General features: G+C 42.2%; 1 protein-coding gene across 1 annotated transcript; it reads right to left on the minus strand.

The window, feature by feature from the left end:
- Positions 1–5,751: 5,751 nt before the first annotated feature.
- Positions 5,752–10,259, minus strand: LOC112880716. The gene is made up of 6 exons (XM_025945464.1): positions 9,947–10,259; positions 8,665–8,907; positions 7,665–7,838; positions 7,337–7,443; positions 6,824–7,143; positions 5,752–6,502 (listed from the first exon to the last, which is right to left on the minus strand). The coding sequence occupies exons 1-6, from the start codon at positions 10,073–10,075 to the stop codon at positions 6,057–6,059; spliced, it is 1,419 nt and encodes a 472-aa protein (XP_025801249.1). The 5' UTR covers positions 10,076–10,259; the 3' UTR covers positions 5,752–6,056.
- Positions 10,260–13,227: the final 2,968 nt, after the last annotated feature.

Raw genomic sequence — 13,227 nt, forward strand, 5'->3', positions numbered from 1 at the left:
TCTGCGAGCGCTGCGTAGCCCACCCCAGCCACCGGGGCCTGGGCGAGTCCTTGCGGCCTCGGCACAGCCGCGTCGAGCTCGGCCTCGAGATTCCGACCCTCGATGTTGAGCCGGCGCACGCGCGCCCGCTCGATGGAGATGCGGGCATCCTCTCCCACATGTCTGTGGTTGAGCTCTACCTTCAGGTCTTTGGTCCATGCACTCCTCACTGATGGGGAGTGAACAGAGCCGGATGCGCCGCCTTGACAGCAACGCTGCCTGGACACAAATCCCCCCGCTGAACCTGGGGTGACCTGTGCCAGGTTGAGGAGGCAGTCGACGTCGTCACGCCATTGCCTCAGCACGTCGGGCAAGGCAGCCACATCCGGTGGGTTGTCGAGCAACTCCCTGGCCGCCATCAACGGCCCGTTTGGTGCGAGCTGCGATAGGGCCATGGAGGCATGCTCCGCAGCACGCGGTGGTGCGACATGCGCTGCAACCCTGGATGGAGGGTGGCGTGAGGCATGTGGCGCAGATGATGCCACTTCCTCGCCCATCGGGTGTTCGTGATGCTCGACTACCTGTGCCATTGTGGTCTGGAGCCTTGATCAAGCACTAACCAAACCTTTCCCCCCTATCTAGCATGCCAAATGTCAGAGAAAATCTCCAGCCGGGTGGCGGAATGCACCCGCCTAATCCTAGCCTAGGATGAGTTTGGGGAAAGTCTAGGATTGCTTGATCGAGAGGCGTAAGAACACGGAAAGCACACAGGGATTTAGAGTGGTTCAGGCCGCCGGAGTGTAAAACCCTACGTCCACTGTGTGTTGTATTGCTTGTGAGTCTGAGAACTTGTGTATCGGTGGGCTTGAGAAAGCTTGCTAGAGTCTCTGGGAAAACTTGTGTTCTAACGTGCGCGCTCTCCCTCTTATAGGTGCAAGGGGAGCGCGTACACTGAGCGGGGTCCCGACAGGTGGACTCGGTGACATATTAAATAACGTACACATTGGAGCCTTAAATGCTACAGATTTGGAAATCCTGCTCTTCGGCCCCGTGCGTATCCTCTACCAGGGTATGGTTATATGCCGACTCGCTAGCACAGTGCCTGCTGTCAGTGACATGCACAGTGGAAGATGTGCTGTCACTGTTGGATCAATTCCCGCCGATAGGCGAAGGGGCTATGTTGACCTGCCGTGCTGTAGCCTCCGTGCATACTGTAGCAGCGCACGCCGCAGCCCTCCTGCAGCAGATCATAATTACCCTTTGCTCACGCGCGCGGCGCTATGATGGGACTACACGCTGCCCGCTTGCGTACGCGGTGTGGTGATGCGATGCGCCGCGTCGGTAACTGACAGGCTTACCGTGGTGTCAGCATACCTGCCCAACGTGTCAGTGGGCAGCCCATGCCCCATCTTGGATACGCGCACCCCACCTACCCGCATTTAATGCGGTAGTTGGGCTGGCGTCCCGCCGAAGACTAGTTGCCACCGGACACGTGGCAGAGCTGGCTTAGCAGCCGCTTCCTCAGGTGCACGTGGCGGCACCGGATCTCCTCCCCGGAGGGAAGGGAGGTCCGGGCCCCCGAGGCCGGCCCAGGTGCACAGGCCCCCTGGGGGTCCGGCTGCCACACGTGGCGGCACCGGACCACCTCGCGGTGGTTCGGGCCCGTGGTAGCCGTCCCTGAGCACCTTGTCCTTGTGGGCATATGAAGGCGCTGGACCTGCTAGAGCACGGGGTAAGGTCCGGAGACCGTGACCCCAGCTGTCAGGCCCGGGCCATACGCCCCGTCACCAAAAGGCTTTAGGGCGAGGTTACAGATAACATCGCGCCCTTCGGGTTGGACACACTAGCTGGAGGTACCCCTATCCGTATGTACCGACACATACTGATTGCAAGTAATATTAAGATTGGATCTATACTTTATTTGAATTAAGTGGCAAACATCAGGTCATCATATTTTAGTACAGGGTCATTGACCTTTGCTCTTATCACAAGAACTTATTCAATATAGCTGTAGCAGACTAGCAGGCAATAATGTTAAAACATGGCAAACATTTACTTTCTGTCTACAACCTTCTCGTATTCAGTAAACCAAAGATTAACAAGTAAATACATATGAAACATACTGTAGTGAATTACATGTAGCATGAATGAATTTCTTGGTAACTTGTGTTGGAGTGTAAATATGCACTGCTCCAACTGTGATGGAAGAATGAACATTTTGCTTCAACAGTAATGGAAGATACTCCAACGGTTAAAGAGAAGTACCTTTCTCAGACTTTGTGCATGTAGAGAGCTTGTTTTGCTAAAAGGGCACAATGATATTAATACTCAATAGCTCTTGATAACCTGTATAAGATAGGCAACAACCAAATTTTTAATGAAATGCCAACCAATTCCACAAAACAGTCAATTATGGTTAACTGATACTTTGAAAAAAATAATGCATAGGAAGGACTAAGAACCTAACTGAACCTGCAGTAGGATGGCATGCATAGGAGAGGTCTCATCTTAAAGCCAAAGGATGAGGCGGGGCTTGGTTTGGGCTGAGGTGGGCTGAATCCACAAGATGGGCTTCGTCTTCAGGCTGAATATCTACTATTATTAAATAGGAAAATATTCTAATGAATATGCAGAAGTACATTTAAATTTTCAAACTAATTCAGGTAACTTTATGAAGTAACACACAAAAATAATAGTCTTATATATACCAATAAATTTATCATATATATTAGACTATATATAAGTTGTCTTGTAGAAATTTCAATAATTTTTTAACTCATTTACTATTTTCAATAGTTTAAATAAATTTCTAAGTGTTTATTGAAAGTACAATTTGAACTACACGTATCTCAAATGATATTTAAATATTTACACAAAAATAAGTTTAAGGACTTCTGATCCATTATAGCTCATATCTTGAAAATAGATGAAAATTCAAAATGTTTCTTAGGAATAATTCAAACTTCTATTTACACTTATTATAAAACAATGATAATAATATGTAAAACTTCTCCGAAAAATCTTTAAATTTGAATAAAATCATTTTTTGGATGTATAAGCTTGACATAAAAGTTTCATAAGGTTTTACAAAAATTGGAGTATACATTGTTCACAAAATGGATAGATCTCTCATATTGTTTCACACAATTTAAGTCAAACTTTGAAGTTTTGTCCACCCTAAATTCTTTTCTTGCTCATATACACTTAAAATTTGGACATAGCCTTAACTTAACCCTCCTATTAACATTTGTGGATTTACATTGCCGCCTGTTGTGCAAAAAAGTTATTTTACTAATTTTTTTAATAACTGATTAAGGCATCCTTATGAAGTAACTAGCAAAAATAATTATTTTATATATTCCAATATATTTTTACATGTAATAGATAACATTTAAGTTGTCATGTAGAAGTTTCAACAATTATTGAATAGATTTGGTATTTTCTATCATTTAAATGAATTTCTGCATACTTATCGAAAGTAATTCCATGTTGAACTATATGTACCTCCAATAAGATTTGAAAACTGTGAAAAAACTATATTTAGACTCATATGTTCCATTCTATCTCATGTATTGGAGATAGATAAAAAAATTCAAGTGTCTTTTAGGGACAATTCAAACTTCTATATCCAAATTACCACATAATAATTATAATAATATCTAAATTCGGTAAGAAAATTCTACAAATTGACGTGGCAACATGTTTTTGGCACAAAGCTTGTCATAAACAACTTAAATGGTTTTAATAAAGTGGGATCATACATTGTTCATAAAAAGATACATCTCTCACGTAGTTTCTTATAACTCAAGTCAAACTTGAGATTTAAAGATCTTATAATATTTTTGAACTTGTATACACCTTAAATTTAGATACAACCTTTTTTATCATAATATTAAAAAAGATGAAGCTACATTACCAATTGTTATGAAAAAATATATTTTTCTATTCTCTAATTGGGTGGAACAAAATAAGCCACATGTAAAAGATCTAAGAAATAGCAATTAACATACGAACAACCACCATTAAATGAAAGATCCTGATTTTATAAAAATTTAGGGAAAAATCAAATTTGAAGTTCTTATGAGAGAGAAATATAAATTACAAATTTTAATTCCGGATTAAAAAGAAAAAGATGAACCACACATATGCTTTCATCATGATCCATGTATACCAACTGATAGTTTGACCTAACTATTGTGAATTGTGAATTGCCGATAGATGGTTCATTGAAAAATCTAAAAATCTATACCAACCAATATGCATTTGGAAAATTTTCAATTGCGGACTGATTAATAATTTATCGATAACAGACTATCTGTTAGATAGTCTGTTACAGATCTCTACCAATTAATAGTTTATCGATAATTTTCTACTTTTAGCGACCCACATCCAACACTATTATGGCGTTGTGGTATAGTGGGTGAAAAGGCCTCCCTTAAAGTGTATTGGAAGACATCTCCGACGAGGTTGTTTGTTGAAGAAGCTTGACGCCCGAGCGTAGAAGATGGGCTCGATGGAACCCCGAAGTGGTTGGCCAAGAACACAACCAGCGACGATGGTGCCGGTGGCGTGGGTCTTGGAATGTTTGTAGTTGTAGAAGCTCAGCTACTTGAGGACGGGTGGTGGTATGAAGGGGCGTCGAGTGACCTCGGTGAGCCGAAGTCAACCGCAACGCCAACGGTAGTGGAGAGTGTAGATCCATGGTGGGGATGCATGGAAGTGAAACACCATGGAAATGGAAGGTGGAGATGGGGGATTTTATTTTATTAGGGTTCACCATGGCAGCTTCATTGAACGCATCGGCGAGATCGGCGACGATGAAGACCGCAACAACGCTGGTGGCTAGAAAGATGAGGGAGGAAATGCTCATTCGAGCTCCTAAAAAAACTCTTACTATATGCTACTTGGGGGCTCCTCACTCTAGCACCGTCGACGAGAACGTCAGAGGCGGAGGAGAGGGCCCTGGGCGGCGCTCTAACTTGAGTCAGGAAGGAAGCAGCTCAGGCAGAGAGAGTTCTGTGTCTGTGCGGGGTTGAGTTTGGGACGAAACTCGGAAGATTTTGTTATTTTGGCTCTTGCTTTATTTTCTCCGGTGTTCTGTGCATGCACACACCTAAATTTCTTTGGCGCCTCCTATTTCAGCGATACTGCCTCGTGAATTATTTACTCCTACAGTTTTATTTTCTCTATGCATGATATCTAAATATATATTATATTTAGGTGCATAGCAAAATCTATATATTTAGAAAAGTCAAAATGACTAATAATTTGAAACTAAGGGCATAATTCACAAGGCACAAGTAGACATAAGTACACAAGTAGGCACAAGTAGCAACCTTGGTGATCAAATCAAATATAAGAAAGACAAAGTATAGAAAAAAAATAGAGGTGAGACCAAGATTTATATGAAAAAAACATTGCAGGGAAATCTCGTGAAGCGGTCTGCCAAATCATCCACTATTTGAAAGAAGATACAAGGTGAGGATCAGCAAATAGAGGAAAGCTTACAAATTCAATCGCAAATCTGCGCTAGGGCACTATTTAATTCATGTATCTAAAGAGGAAAACACTCTCTTAACTTGCCAAAAGCTTTGTCACCCTAGGAGGATAAGCCAATGGAATAGGGAGAATAACTCAGTCTTGAGCAGCAGCAACCATGTCAGCTCAACTCTCCCCCGGTGGACATGTCGAATATGTACAAAAATGCTCCTACGACAAACACCATATCCGTGGACCTCAATTTAGGAATATGGTATCAACTTGAGCCCAAAATGGCCTCAAATGAGCGTGAAGTCTGAGCCATAGTTAAATAAGGTATACTAGACAAAGTAGACCATATACAGCATAGAAAACCAACATTTGTATTGCTCTATGAAATCAAACAAAGCTCACATCTAATTATCCTCCTCCCAATCTACTATGTACACCAAAGATACAAGGAAAGGACAAAAGGAGTCAACACGTTTTCCGGCAAAAATTCTGCACACCACAATTTCGGTGGCTAGCTAATATGGTTGCAACTATACCCAGCGGCCACGTACTCCCACAGCATACTTTTTTGCCACCTGATACTAAACTCACAAGAAGTGAGGAAATGATGAGATGCGCGGTAGATTGGTCACGAGATCACTAAATGATTCTTGCCTCGGAGGCAATAAACCATTGCTGCCATCTCCAGGGGCTGCCTGACCTGAACCTGTGTCCCTCTGGATCAGGCAGCAGAGGGAGTTCACTCTTGACATGAGCATCCTTTCATCAGCCGAGTCAGAAATCTGGGTGTCATTCAGGAGCTGCCTGGTTAGCTCATCAAATGAAACTTTGCTGTTTGAACAATTGCCATTGCCCAATGAACCAATTCCAGCATCATTTGCAGGTAGGTTGCCTGAATACATCTGTTTGTACATGTGGTACCCTATGTGGTTTGCAATGTCACTCTTGGACATTGAGCGTCTGATCCCTGGCACTCTGAAACCATTCCAATTAAAGATGCTTGCATGTGGTTCGCCCTCAACAGAAGTACCATCTTGTTTAATCAAGTGAGCAGTAGGATCATTCCCAACAAGGAATTAGTCGAGTATGAAATAATATATAATACAATCATAATTACTTAAGCAATTTAAAAGAGAGAGAAACAAATTCAAAATTGGTAAGAATCGGTTACTAGTTTGTTTCTGAGACATGAAGAAGGCTTCAAGGAAAAACACCCATATAGGTTTTGTTTAGTACTAAAGTAACCACAGCATGAATAAACTAGTACCTATTAATTCATTACTAATGGTGGACCACAAATATCACTTCATGACATTAGTGAGTTGAAAATACACAAGTGGATATTGGGAATCACCTGAACTAGGGTACGGTCCAGGCAAGACATCTGATGTTCCAGATTGCTGTCTTACTTCAGCATCCATCCTACTGGCTGAAGACTGAGGTGATAACAATGCATTAGAGCTCGGTGGGGCTAACTGGTTGTCATCATTTTTATGCTCAAATTTTTGACACTTAATATCCTCCGTGTCTTCAAATATGGAACACTTCTCAAAATAAAGATTATCCAGAGCAAAATCATTTTGTTGGCTGAGCGATTGCAGACGTGGGTCACAGTGAACAAGCTTGTCCATATGCTTATTCATCATACCTTGCGGGCACTGAATAAAGTGCACCCTGAGACAAACGATGTTCAAAGTTAAGCCATTGGTATATGAAACTTATATAAGAAAAACTAATGATAAATTGTAAATTATTATACAAAGACTAAACACATTGTACTCATCTGTGTATAAAAAATTGTAAATATTGGATTTAATGAGTTTCAAACACATCTGTGTTACTGAGACATGCTTTAGTTTCGAAGTACCTGTACATGCTTGCCTGTCCACCAGTAAAATCTGATGTCGCCTGCCACAATGTATGCTTCCTTGGTTGTGGGTTGGTTTCTCTGAAGAAAAGTGGTGGTCTAGACAACTGAAAAGAGCAACAATGAAAGAATAAGAACTTTTCAAGAAAGCATATAAAGGCAAAGTGCATATGAGAGTTGTGATCAATAATTCTGTTACCGCATCATTAGATCCTTCGTACTTAGTACAAGATTCAATTCAATTCTACAGAGTTTCTTGCATGAATAAATGATAGCTACCTGCGCAGCATATTGCATACTCATTCAATGTGTATTTAAATGCCCTTACCGCAATCTCCAAGGTCCCAGGTTCATTTTCTGGACAGAACAACTTCAGTCCACAGATATCAGACCATTGTATTTCAATTTTGCTCTTGAGACCACCGTCCAATACTTCCCAAACAAGTTTGTGCTTCGCAAAATAGCATTTTGCCACCAGATCTCCTTCGTACCTTGAAACCCACTGTTCATATGCAAAGTTTTAGACTATAGATTCGTATGTCACAACAGATAGAAAGAACACAGAATTACCACATTCATAAATAGAAGTGCCAACAATTTGCTGTTACAAAGGAATAGTATAGGTGCATAGAATTTCACATGCACCACTGGCTAAAAGCAATGTTAAAACTGGGTATGAGACAATGGATCAAAGGTCAAAAGGTACATAGATGTCCTCTTTGAGACCCTTAAAAGAACAAGGGAGTATTATCAACTACAGAGCTCCGAAGAACACATCAACAGGTACAGCTAGTTATTACCAGTCAACTGTTTCATCACAATTCACAGGGGATAAGGAAAAGGAAACTAATGAATGACGTGGGAAGTGACAGAGTTTCATAAAGTTTAGGACTGGAAATATGATGATGAAGTGAGTTCAGAAAAAGCCAATGTTAGACATTGTTTTAGTTCATTCATGCCCCCACCCCCCCCCCCCCCAAAAAAAAAAAGTAACTGGTTCTTTTTCTTGCAGAATGCTATATGCACTGGGAAATGTACAATGGTTTGGAACAGGTAAAAGAAATTAGCACAGTACCACAAAATACATTCTGAATCATTGATTGTTGGAGGAAAATTATATGCACTTGAAAATGTGCTGATGTTTGTGCACAAAACATAATCTATAATCAAATTCTCAAATGATAGCAGATGCTCTAAGTCTAAGCTGGCATGCTAATCTGAAGAACACAACTATGGAGAGTCCTGGAAAATAAACAGAGTGACTCAAAACATTACATGTGACAAATATACACTATGCAAGACAGACACATATAAAATAAGGTACTTACCTCCCAAGATCCAATACGCAGAACTGAACCAGGGAAATTAGAAGCCTTTAGTTTCTCAGAAGCACCAGCATTACTGGCTTGCCGAGTGTCTGTGCCCTTATTGGCCTGTGCAAGCTTCATCTGAATCAAATCCAACAGTGAGGGGCTCTTCTTCAGCCGCAGGCCAAGTGGGCTAGGCTCATCAAGGAAACCATGCTGTGAGGACTGCTGATTGGACACACTAGCACCTCTTGTGCTCCATTGCTGCATAACGTCATGCCAAAGAAACATGCATACTATTAATTTGCTGGCAAAAGTTAACATTTTAATACTATGTAGTACTAAGATGAAATATCACTATATCAGTGGGGCAGACAGGCGCTCTGCTTCATCTTAATAAGAGGATGGCAAGCCTTGAACCTGGGCCCTAAGACCGTGCTTCACTGAACCTTACATCTACGAGGGGCTTTGCAATACTATGTAGTACTGAAATTGACTGTATATGATGTGACCTTGGTGCCACCTGGGAATGTGGTTGTAAAATGAACAAAGACGAATGTGGACTCTTATCGTGAGGTGAAGAAATTTTTTATGGATGGAGACAGCACACACCAGTAGTGTAGAACACACTTCCAAAGTTGGAAGGTATGTAACATCCATGTCTAAAGCCTAACCGTGCTATGAATTTGATCTAAGGTATAATCATGGCAAGTACAGAAATCGCATCCAACAGGAAAGATTCCAGTGACCGGCTCCACGGTATCTGTCTGTTTCACATATTCATATATAGGCCACTGAATAGGACATGTTTTCAACAAAGTTAACTAATGCTAACATCGAAGTTCAGAAAGTTAATTTGATAAAATTCACCAATTCAGCAAAAGGAACTACCAATGAAAAAGAATTACACAGAAGAATCTCTCCAGCCTAGAGGGTAATGAGTCTTCAGTATGCAACAACCAAGACAAAGAAAAAAGGGACTAGATCATCACTTTATTATTGCAAGTACATATGTACTGCATCAAAGGTACGGTCCCTAGCTCAGCTGCTTCTCAGTAAAATAAACACCGGCCTCACCAAGCAATGACAAAATCCTCAACAATACAGATTAAAGAATTATGGTGTTTCTCTACCAGTTGCCTGTGGACCGATTCAAGGGCACATGGATTTTAGGATACACAGATACAAGAAATGGAACTTTGGGTCTTTGGGAATAATCCTATTTAATTTGCTCCTAACCAGTCCCTGTGGAGCGAGCTGCGAGGAGATGGATTCGAAGAGAAAGGAAGACGAGCGGACGCACCTGCTGCTGCTGGTGCGCGAGTCGCGACCTCTTGTGAAACGGCGACGCGGCGGCGGGGCCGTCGGCCGCGTCCGCGACCTCCTCCTTTACCTCCCGCCGCAGCTTCCCCAAGTGCGGCAAGTGAACCATCTCGCACGATCAATCAATCAACCAATCACTCCCTTTCACGCTCGGATTGATATCGCCTCTGTTCGGCCACGCTGGAGGACGGGACGAAGGAAGCGGAGGAGAAGGCGGCAGCGGAAGAAGGGGGAACCAAGGAATATTGTTGAGTTGGTTGTACGGAGGAGGAAGGCTGTTTACGCAGCAAACGCAGGCGGCTCCGAGCAATTAATATCTCCAAGGCGGCGGCACAATCCAAATATCTCCAACGTTGGATTGTAGTATGTTTTTTTTCCACGGCGGCACGAGCCAACTGGATCTGGATTAGAGGCACTCAACAGGACATTTACCCTTTTGTCCTCTCCTCCTGCTTTATTCTCAATGCCATGCGCTTTCGTCCATATACACAATACTATGAAGCAAAGCTGAGCTGGATAAGTCCATGCGCCACTAGTGTGTAAATAAGATGCGTACTCCCTCTGTTCTAGAATTACTAATATTTATATCTCAAATAGATTTAGTATTAAAATATATTACATAGTTAATCTAGTGATACTTATTTTAAAATATAATTAAAATATAAGTATTAATATTATTTTTTTATAAATTTGATTAAATTTAAAATTATTTAACACCTCGAGAAACAAGAGAAACAAGAGTTGCATACTTTTCTTAACAGAGGTAGTATATTAAAATGTTGGAATCTCAGGACCACGAAGGATGACTTCACCCTCAACGAACAAGTAGCAAGACACCGGGAGATTTCACCTAGAGAGGGTGTACGAAATTGGAGTGGTCATTCTTTCTTGTAGTTCATTTTTTGAGACTGTATATAGTAAGGTTTAATTTTCCTTCCTTTCCTGATCATTTTAATAATAAAATAGTCATAAAAGCTAAGCGGATGTTTAGATACCAAAATTACTAAATTTTAGCATTAGTTTATACAAATAGAACTACTAATAGGATAAACTAAAGGAGTGTTCGAAGACAAGTGCTAATATCTAAAATCTAAAAGTGCTGAACTTTAAAATTTGCCCATCTAAACAGAAGTGCTAATGGGATGGGCTAAATTTTAGACTAGACTTAAAAATTTTAGCAAAAGTAGCAAGAAGTGCTAATGGGGTGGGATAAACTTTAGACTAGACTCAAAAACTTTAATAAAAATATAAGTGCTAATAGGTACTAAAGATTAGCACTCAACTTTAGCACATCCAAACAGGCATTAACTTTAGTAAAAGTATAAGTGCTAATAGGTACTAAAGGTTAGCACTCAACTTTAACATATCCAAACAGGCACTGAGCTTTATCAAAGACTTAGGGGTGTTTGGATCCAAATGCTAATGCTCCAATATGCTAAAGTTTAGCACTAGCCTATTCAAACAGTAGTGCTAATGGGATGGGCTAAACTTTAGCCAAGACTCATAAAATTTTAGTAAAGATATAAGTGCTAATACGTGTTAAAGTTTAGCATCTAATTTTAACCACCGAAAGTGATCTTTTTTTCATGACCGTAAGCACGTATTTCGTTAAGAAGAGAAAGAAAAATCACCGTTACAAAGCTAGGCAATGGAACAGAGGTCCACGGAGCTAAAACACACACAAAAAAAAGATTACATAATAAACAATTGGCGACCTGTCGACCTCCCCAAAGCAGTAGTAAAAGGAACAATCGACCTCCCAAAGCACCGCAAGGTCCTCCAACTTTGAGATGATCTCAGGCACCGTCCTCGCAACATGATCAAACTTCTACTACGCTCAAGCCAGATGGTCCACGAGGTGAGGATCACCATCGAGTCGAAGCACTTTCGATCAAGTTTTGGGAGTTCTTTACGGGCTGACGACCACCACGAAGCAAGATCAAAGCATCCGCGACCAGGCATGAGGACTTGCCAGCCCAAACGTGACAGAACGCAATGTCGTTCCATGAGGTGAGAAATGGATTCCTCCTCCTGAGAACAAAGGACGTATATGTCGTCATCCTGCAGCCCATGCATACAAATAGACCTTTAAAATCTTTAGTAAGGATATGAGTCTTTAAAATCTTTAGTACGGATATGAGCGTTAAAATTTAGCCTCATCCAAATAGATCTTAATTGGCCAAAAACCGCAGGGGCGGATTCGTCCATCCAACCAGTCGGCAGCTACTCGCGCGCGGGCCCGCCGCCCCACACCGCTGGCCCCGTGCATCACACCGCACACGCTGCGCCGCCGCCGTCGCAGAGCAACACGTGCCCTCGTCCCGTCCCGGGAAACGGACGGCCGCGCGAGGTGGTTGGCGCGGGTGACCTAGACCCCGACCCGTCCCGTCCGTCGCGCGCCGCAGCACCAGGCGTCCAGGCCTGGCCACCATCAGCTCGAACCAGTCGGTAGGTGGGAGCCTGGGAAGTGAGCGGCATCCGGCCCGTCCCCTGTCGTCAGCTAGCGGGGCTCGCGGATAAGGTCGCAGGAGCCGGCTGGCGAGCACAGCGCAGCGCCGGCGGCGGCGGCGGCGGCACCCACAGACAAACCCGTAAAGCGACAAAAATTATTGGCTTAGCGTGTGTTCATTTCCTCCTCTCTAAAATTTAGATCCGTCACGTCAAAAATAATCTTATTATTTATCTGTTTATAAAACTTTTTGCACAGATGGGTGCTAATTCGCGAGACAAATTTAATGAGCCTAATTAATCCATAATTTGCCACAGTAATGCTACAGTAATCATCCGCTAATCATTAGATTCGTCTCGCGAATTAGCCCTGGGGTTCTGCAATTAGTTTTGTAATTAGACTTTATTTAATATTTTTAAATGACAAGATTTTTTTTTATATGACACCTCTAAATTTTAGAACTTAGAAAATGAACACATCCGACCGACCGGCCGATGCATCATGCATGGATGGATGGAGGCTTTTTTTAGATTATGGATGGAGGCTTTGCACGACGCTGAGTTTGCTTCCCCGAGTTCTCTTTTTTTTTCCTTGCTTTTGCTGAGTTGTTTCTCGATGTTATCGTTTGCTGTTTTAGGCGAGGGAATAGCTTGTCATGTCGTTGGCTCGTAGCACTTGTACCTTGTACGATACACGTCATGCCTCTGAAAGTCTGATTTATCTTTTTTTCATACCATGTTCTTTTTCTCCATGTAGCTAGAGCCTGGAGAGATGTTTGCTTGTGCTATTGTGATTTTCTGTGTTTGTGCATA

This window comes from Panicum hallii, chromosome 2 (assembly GCF_002211085.1).
Source record: "Panicum hallii strain FIL2 chromosome 2, PHallii_v3.1, whole genome shotgun sequence".
Taxonomy (NCBI): Eukaryota; Viridiplantae; Streptophyta; class Magnoliopsida; order Poales; family Poaceae; genus Panicum; species Panicum hallii.